General features: G+C 45.6%; 2 protein-coding genes across 2 annotated transcripts; one reads left to right on the top strand and one right to left on the bottom strand.

Moving 5' to 3' along the window:
* The first annotated feature begins 277 nt into the window (after positions 1–277).
* LOC106576126 (hyaluronidase PH-20-like) lies at positions 278–4,079 on the top strand. The gene is made up of 6 exons (XM_014153032.2): positions 278–667; positions 866–1,032; positions 1,226–1,613; positions 1,815–1,973; positions 2,173–2,262; positions 3,187–4,079. Exons 1-6 carry the CDS (start codon positions 278–280, stop codon positions 3,610–3,612), a joined length of 1,620 nt encoding a protein of 539 aa, XP_014008507.1. The 3' UTR covers positions 3,613–4,079.
* A 1,134-nt stretch (positions 4,080–5,213) lies between these two features.
* LOC106576109 (transmembrane protein 229A) lies at positions 5,214–8,699 on the bottom strand. The gene has a single exon (XM_014152996.2). The coding sequence runs from the start codon at positions 8,501–8,503 to the stop codon at positions 7,481–7,483; it is 1,023 nt and encodes a 340-aa protein (XP_014008471.1). The 5' UTR covers positions 8,504–8,699; the 3' UTR covers positions 5,214–7,480.
* Between the last annotated feature and the right edge of the window lie 483 nt (positions 8,700–9,182).

Below are 9,182 nucleotides of genomic sequence, written 5' to 3'. Positions count from 1 at the left end.
CCCAAAAACCTCTCGGCCTCGTCTCGCCAAAACTACAACTCCTCATCTCCCGAAAACCACCCGCCCCCGTCCTCCCAAAACGACCATCCCTCCTCTCCCCCAAATCACCACCCCTCCTCTCTCTCAGTCCTCCCCCGTTCCTCTCCTCTATACTTCCTCCACCACCATCCCTCCCGTGTTCACAACCACTATCACACTCCTCCCCAAAACCTCCCCTCGTCCACCTCCTCATACCACCCCTCCCCTTCCCAAAACCTCCCGCCCTCGTCTCCCCAAAATGACCAACCCTCCCTTACTCAAAACCTCCCCTTCTCTTCCTCCTCCTCTCCCCCATACCACAAGTCCCTTCCCCAAAACTTCCCATCCACGTCCCAAAACTACCACTCCTCCTTCCTTTCAGGCCTTCACCCCTCCTCTCTCCAGAACTACTGTTCCTTCTCTTCCCAAAACAACAATCGCTCCTCTTCCCTCTACCACGCGTCCCTTACCCAAAACCTCCACTCCTCATCCGCCCAAAACCTCCCCCCATCCTCTCCCCCACACTGCTCCTCCTCTATTTGACCGTGAGCCCTTCATAGTGACCTGGAACATCCCAAAGCTGGTCTGTAACAGGTACAACATCTCCCTGGACACCTCCCCCTACAGAGGCGTGGCCACACCTGCCAAGGTAAGAAACAATACACACATTCCTCTTGGATAGCTGGTAACATGTTTGAAATTGAAGGATTCCATAAAAGTGTTTGACACATCAAACCTGAAACAATCATTTACTTCAATGTCCTAACAGGGATTTATTGCGAGAAGTACAAGACATAACTTTTTCCTAACAAAAACTTTGCTGTTTTTCCTTCCTCCCTGTTTCTAGGTGCCAGGTCAGTTCCTGTCTCTGTTCTATACTGACCGACTGGGGCTCTACCCCCACGTGGACCTGCCTTCCAGGCAGCAGTTCTACGGAGGCATCCCCCAGAGAGGAAACCTTAGGGCCAGTCTGGCCAAGGCCCGTGCTGACATCAACTACTACATCCCTTCCAAGTACTGATCTAGAATCAGCTCCAAAATCCTAACCTTAATTATTAACCATGAGGTTTCCCTTAGGCACAGATCGATGTTTAGCTCACCATGTTCAAACACTAACCTTAACCATTAAGGGAGAGTTGGGGACACAAAACTGACCTTAGATCAGTGCATAATAAGTCTTTAACTTTACTGCTCCACCTCCCTCCAGGACGGCCCGTGGCCTGGCTGTGATCGACTGGGAGGACTGGCGCCCCCTGTGGGCCAGGAACTGGGGCTCCAAGTGGATCTACAGGACCCTATCAGTGACCCATGCCCGCCAGAGGGACCGCTCACTCACAGCCCGGCGGGCCACGGCTACAGCCAAGAAGCAGTTCCAGGCAGCAGCCCACAGCTACATGGCAGAGACTCTGTCCTTGGGTAGCCGCCTCAGGCCCAACTACCAGTGGGGATTCTACCTGTTCCCCAACTGTTATAACCATGGATGGATGGAGCCAGGATACACAGGGAGATGTTCCAGGGAGGTGAGGGGGCAAAATGACGAGCTACTCTGGCTGTGGGAGGCTAGTTCTGCACTCTACCCCTCTATATACCTGCAGGTAAGAATGTTTTTTTGTTGTTGGGGGGGCAGGATATGCCTAATTCATAATCTAACATCTACCCCCAGATGTGTTTTGGTTTTGCCATCTCCTATGTAGTCTGTCAGGTTATACTAAAAGTGCTTCCTAGTTTGTAGTGCTTCCTAGTTTGTATAGGTAAGGTAAGGGAGACTAACTCGTATGGGGTTGTGCCTCTTTTAGGCGTCTCTAGGGGACAGGCATAGCGCCGCCCTCTTGGTGAGAAACCGAGTCCAGGAGGCGCTGAGGGTGTCTGCCCTGCCCGCCCGGCCCACCACCGCACCCGTCTACGTGTACACACGACCCGTCTTCATCGACCAGAACAGACGCTTCCTCAGCCAGGTGAGAAATATCTCCTTACAGAGGCTTTTGACCAATCCTAAATGAGTCTCTAGCCCCTACCCCCCCAGACACATGAAACAGGGTGATGGTGGGGATCTGAGGTTAGAGCAACGTTGTCATGAGGTGCAGTTACCTCTGTCATACCCCCTACCACAGTAATAATAACCCTTCTCTGCGTTAACTGTGTGATGTTCTCCAGGGGGACCTTGTCAGCACCATCGGGGAGAGTGCTGCTGTGGGGGCCTCAGGAGCCGTGCTGTGGGGGGCCAGTGCCGACTACGATGACAAGGTTAGGTGATACTCTAGCCCTGTTTATATCTGGTTGTGACATTTGTCCACATCTTGTCCACATTCTGATTGTGCCCACATTTTCAGACAGGTGTATGTAGACAATCAAAAGATGCATTGTGATCAGATCTTCCTCACCACCTCCAGAGGTGGTCAGGCACGCATTGTGTCTGGATATCTTACAAGTGTACATGGATCTGGACAGTGAAACCATTTAAATCATCCTTATTCTGCATTCTAAACTTTTTGACAGATGGCACCATTAACTTATGGCATCAATATGTATCTTAAAATAAATAAATATGCATACAGGGAGGGACCAGGAAGTCTGGTCACAATGCAGACAAATCATTGACAGGTGGCACCATTAACTTATCGCATCAATTTGTATCTTAAAATAAATAAATACACATACAGGGGGGACCAGGAAACCAGGAGGGACCAGGAAATTTGGTCACAATGCGGACACAATGGACGGATTTCAGTCACATGTTAATACATGTTAATACCAAAGCCTCACATAGTTCTGAAAATGTGGGTTAAATCAGCATGTAGACAATATCAGGACAAAGGACGCATACTAGAGCCAGGTATAAACAGGGCTTCTGACACACATACACACTCAAGATGATACTCCCCACTCACACTGAAAGCCAATACCACTGACATTTATAGGTTGCCATTTGAGACACAAATAAGCAACAAAACAATATGAAAACAGAAAAAAAGTATTCTCACCATGAATAGAATATTACCTTAAACTCCAGCATCTATGAATCCACTTGAACTTTCTTTTATGTATTGTTTCTTCTCTCCACCCTCCCTTCCCACAGGCGTCCTGTGAGGCTCACTAAGTGTACCTCACCACTACGCATGAACATGAAGAGTTTTCATTTCCTCCAACTTTCTCTCTCTCTCCCCACAGGCGTCCTGTGAGGCTCTTTCCTCGTACCTCACCACCACGCTCAACCCCTACGTCGCCAACGTGACAGCCGCCGCCCAGCTCTGCAGCGACTTCCTGTGCCAGGGGAACGGGCGCTGCGTCCGGAAGCACTATGAGTCGGACCACTACCTCCACCTGTCCTCAGGGAACTTCCGTATCCTCCGGGCCAGGGGCACGTACATGGTCCTGGGGACGCCCAGTCTGGCTGACCTGACTCTCTTCTCCAGAAGGTTCACCTGTCAGTGCTATGCAGGACGGACATGTGCCCCCAAGCTGCCCATACACCTGTCTAAAGCACTGGTGTTTAGACTGAAGCATCAGGGTCTATCCGACAAGACTAAGACACTGAATAAAGTGATAGCTGATATGGAACAATCAACCATTAAAGAGAACTTGAACAAACACTGAAACACCGATGGATGGATCATGAGTGTTGACCTGTGTAACTGGACGGTGTCCTGTGTAACATACACAAGGTGGCACAAGTCTCTTGTTTGACCTTTATAATAATACAATAATAATAATCAGAGGTAAGTGACGTCTCATGCAGATAATGGCTTCGGGTGAAATGTTGACTAAAAGGTTGTTGATTGAGGATAAGGACAAACTATAGTGTGTGCCATGTACAACCTGGGGGTTTCTGGTCGCTGTTTTCTCTGTGCCTTTATAAAGTTCACACTGCAGTAATGATGATGCTCCATACTGATTTACTTGTCTACTGATTTCATTCAGCAGGAAATAGATATGTTGCGACAGGAACAACGAAGAGTTTATTGCAAGTAGAGATGGTTAATCTGTGACAACATTTCTCCAGTAGTTATTTGTATATCATTTGAGTGTATATGTAAATAAAATGCGACTCTCTGTCTCAGTGAGTATTTACAGTGTCATTGGTTGTCTATTGCACTACTGACCCTCACGGTGTTGATGTTGTGAAGACAGGCACCTATTACAGCTGTTATTATGAATATTTTATTAATTGACATTGACAAGAGGTACTAATAGTTTCTTCTCCACTCATTGTGAACGACTGTAATGAAAGTAAATGGCCAAAAGTGTAATATGAGATTTTCCTTGCCCTGCCCTAATAATAATAAACCTTGTGTTTGTGGATGACTCCTGCCTTACTTTGGAGTTGGTCTTCACCCCTTCTTGAAACTCGAGGGGGGGGGACCACGGTAGAGCCCAAAGCCTTATTAAGCATTAAAGTAGATTACTGTAGATATTTGGAATTTAAGCGTTAGCCTAAAGAATGACCTTGAATTTTAGCCAGACTTCTGAAGTTAGGCCCACAACCCTATTAAGAGTTTGAGCGTTTGCGAGTGTTATAACTGGAAACAGAGAAGTGATACCTCAGAGAACCAGTGAAGCAGTGAACAGCAACACTAAATGCCGTGTTAGTATCAGTGTTTTACTGTTGTAACAAATAGAGGAAGTCTGCAGGGAGATAATGAGTCCAGAAGGAGAAGTGAATGATGGGAGTCATCCGGCCAATTAGATAAGCCAATGTTGTCCCTAGATGTTTATGGCCAATCAGATAGGCTGGTGGTGCTGTGTCGCTGGGTATCAGATATATGAGAACATAAATAACAGGTCCCTACATGTACAATACAGCTCTTCTTACCTTACCCCTCCAACCTCGCTGAATGGTCTCCTTGACAACTTTCCATGGGTAGCCTAGTCTAAACACACACACACACACACACACACACACACACACACACACACACACACACACACACACACACACACACACACACACACACACACACACAACAACAACAAACAGTGCAGGTGGAAAAACCAGATTCATCATCTCTGCCTCTCACGCAGACTCAATCTGACACCAGACACAGATAAGAGTAATTTAGTATCTCTTGATCCACTCACAGAGCAGTGTTGACTTTATATATTTGAGGTGCGGTTTCCTGTAAAGGTCAGGCATTTTGTTTTTATGACATTGTGCAGCTTTCTAAGGAAGCTGATCTGAGAGAAACACAGACAACCTGTAAATACAAGCAATTTAGTGAGAGCCCAATGTCAATCAAGACAACATGAACATGAACTGGGCCAACCTTGGCGATTCAACATGGAATTCTTTGAGATTTAAGTAATGTACAGTATGCAGGTTACACTATTTCCATCCAGTGATTGATTCAATTCAATTCCACCATGGGCATACTGTATTAAGAATACTTTCGGCTCTCTTCATTTACAACCTAAAATAAACATGGTTTTACTTCCTCATTGTGAGCCATGTAGTACATGATTGTAGTGTATTATACAGTTGATCATTGATTTCCAAACCTCACATTTTAAAAGAAACATTATCATATAGTTAAGATAACAACTTTACCAGGGACAGGAGATTCTCCGCGACCACATAACCAGGAAAGAAACTCCTGGTCATATTCACCATGAATAATCTTATTTTGCATTGCTCACAACAAAAGCCCACCATTTTGAAATGACAAACCAAAAGGAAAATAATTCTGATATTTCAGTCAGTCCAGTGTCAGTCTCCAGAAGACTGGAAGGTATTGTTTGTTCGCGCAGGACAGGGAAACTCCTACGGCATGAAACATTCAGTCCATATTCATAACCATCTGACAAAAATCAACATGTGTAAAAGTTTCAATATTTTAATAACATATGTTAGAAGATATTTTTCCCTGGACTAGTATTACTCATCAGTATTACCAGCTTTCAGTTACCTCCAACCTTCGTTTCACGGAATCCCCAGGACTGACGAAGGCAGGCGGTAAAATGTATTAAAAACATGCTAAAGAATCATAAAATCAGTAAAAGAGCAAAAACTATACGTTTCAAAACGTACTTTCCAAAGAGTATAATGTTGGAACAGGTCGCTAAGTCACAGTGACAGGTATCCACACATACTGTATGTGTGTAGCCCCTCAAATAGAACATGAGACTTTACAGTGTGGTACAATGGCAAACAAGGAAATAAAACAGGCAGAAAGATCTATGCCAAAGGGCAAAGGGCTCTATACATGGATGTTGATCCCAGACCAGGATTCAAATACTATTTTGAAATCATTTCAAATACTTTATCTAGGCTTGATTGAGCTTTCCTGGCGTGGAACCAATAGAAAAGCTGCAAACATTCAAACCCCAAACCCCGTCCATCTCGCACTCCAGGCAGGTTAAAACAAACAGTGAAAGTGTCTGAAAGATTTCAAGTAGTATCTGAACCCAGGTCTGTTGACTCCTGATATTGGCCACTCCAGATCAACCTATAGAGTGTAAACCATAAAAAGCTGAGGTCAGGTAAAAGCTAAAGTTAAGTAAACAAGCCTGGGGCTGGGATGTCTCTATGTAAAGAACGGAGAAGATTAAAGCTGATCCTCAGGGTCTGTCTGATTGGCACACACTGCCTGTTTACATGACCCAGATTAAGTCTATAGTTGTAGACTAGAAAGCACTATCAATTCCCCATTGAGCTTCCTTTTTTAGTTCAGCCAGGACTAGGGGGAAACTGGCCCACAGTGTAGTTCAGATTGTCTTTAGTTCAGCTGTCTGTAGGTTTACTTAGAAAGGCACTCCAACACAGTAAGGTTAAGGTTTGGTTCAGAAAAAGATTCACAGTGAGATGAATTCGGTCCACCACCTGTTCTATTCTGTTCGATTACATCTCATGCCACATACATTTTGAACTTTTTAGAACCTATTTTATTTCCAAATATCATGCATTTTTTGAAGGTGATAAGATTTAAGCAATTAAGTGGTCATGAATGCAGCCATGCAGAAATTAGTTCAAAGCATGCTCTGGGATTGAAGAGACCAACCCAGTCAAACGGTGCCACCATGCATATGGCTGACTTTGTCAATATAGTTTAGGAAATAATTCACAGCTCTAAAATGCGCAAGCAAGTGAAGTGTAAAATGTCAAATATTATTGTTTCACCTACATCAAAGTTATAAATTGCAGTTGTCATCACCGCAGAAGGCGTCTGTGTGTCATCACATGACAGGCAAGGCATGTCTGTGCTTTTAGGCTTCCTGTCACAAACTGATAGGCTATTTGTTAGAATCACTGATAAAAGATGCTGTCTAAACAGCATCATCAATTCCACATTTCCACAGGGGAAATACACACTATTTAAGTCCGGGTACACCACTGATAGTCTTAAATGTCCTCTTCTTTATTTGTATTAGTATCAATAGTCCCTAAATCAAATGTGACCTAGGCCTATAATACAGTTTTTTTCCTGGACGCATGGCAGACGTTGATGCCAGCGCCCTGCCCTGAGTGCCCTCAATCCTCGTCTTTGGCACACACTACCACGCGCAGCAGAACGTTGGACAGAATATCCTGGTAGAGACTGATGCAGACCCATCCGGGCAGGTAGAGGAGCGTGATCAGGCCCATGAAGTTGAATGGATAGTGGGAATAGTCCCATGAGCATGCGTTGTACTGCCGCAGCGCCAGCCCCCAACAGAACTCCCAGGTGTAGATGAAGCAGATATAGATGGGGAGCCGCCTCCAGGTGCTCCAGCCCCGTCTGAAGTGCAAATGCAGGTAGAGTTTCTCTACCACGAAGCTGCAGCTTCCGTACATCAGGAAGGACCACAGGGACGTGTGGCCGCTCATGGTCCGGTCCGATTTCTCCACAAGGTTGAATATCGAGGTAAAAATTATCTCGTCCAGAAAGCCATGCATTCCAAAGAAGAGGAATCGCACAACATCGGGCAGACCGTTATTAGGCAGCGGCTCCAGGGTGCGCTTTTCCGGGGTAGACATGGTCCGTTTCCCGGGGCATTGGTAGCGCAGCCGCGCAAGCCCCTTGTGGAATACTTGGGTGAAGTACAGGGCCAGTAGGTAGTGAACTACGAGATGAGTGGCAGAGACTATTCTAACGTGCTCGGTCAGCGTGTTTATATTCCCAATCAGAATCTGCAACCCGATGTACACAGAGGGATAGAAAACAAGGTGGAAAACTGCTGTGCGTCCTTGAAAGCACTTCTTTTGCGAATATATTTTTTCCAGCAAGAAATGGGTCACCGAGTGCATGATGTAGAGGTACGGGGAGGAAAAGCCGAACAGTTTGGGGTCGCTGTCAGTCAAAAGCCCTTGTACCGACGACAGAAGGATATCCAAAGTGATACCGTGCATCCCATAGAAATAAATCCGCAACCATTGTGGTAGCTCTGTCATTGATTCGCCCGCGTCCCCTAACTCGCTGGATGGATCTCTCTGCCGGGGCTTCATCGCTGCTCCCAGACTGCCACTTCCCTGTCCTGCCTGGCTCCGCGGGCTCTCTCTCCGACAGTTGGCCATGGTTGATCTCTCTCTCTCCTCGGAGAGAATCAGAGAGCAGCTCTTGTTCTTTGTTCCTGGCACATTCTGTACTTTTAATGGAGCTGCCGCGGTGTCGTTAGCGGCTTTGCACCTGACAGCGCCTGAGCCACAGCAAAGATGTTCTATTATATTGATAAGATAGTCGAGTGACCGCTTTAACAACAGAAATACATGTCCTCAAAGATGGAAGGCAGGTGGGAGGAGGCGAGATCAGATGGGACCATTCTAGCCAACGAGAGGGCAGATACGCTTGTGAACAACAGGCACAAAAGTCAAATACAGTAGGGCTACAGTATGAAGATAGACAGAAACTGCTTCTCCGATAGAAATCCCAGATCACGCTTGTAGGTAATGTCATATTCCTTGCTAGATACAACGTTGAGGTTTCAAGCAAGGAATATGACACTGTTATAAAAGCTATACCTAGTGGGATAAATTCTTTACTTCAGAATAATGTATATTTTGGAAAAACTCCTTTTATAAGCGATATCCAGGTGAATGGCATAGGTTTACTAGATAAGAAATGTAACAATCGTTTATTAAGGGATATTTTCTACATGAAGTCTATTCCCTCTGCGATATTTTGTTGGGCTTCATCGTTTGATGCAAACTGGCGCCGTGCTTGGCTCACACCACACACATTTATGGTGACCAATAA

The sequence above is a fragment of the Salmo salar genome, chromosome ssa17 (assembly GCF_905237065.1).
Source record: "Salmo salar chromosome ssa17, Ssal_v3.1, whole genome shotgun sequence".
NCBI lineage: Eukaryota > Metazoa > Chordata > Actinopteri > Salmoniformes > Salmonidae > Salmo > Salmo salar.
Note: the sequence above shows the minus strand (reverse complement) of the source record. Positions and strands in the feature narration are given on the sequence as shown.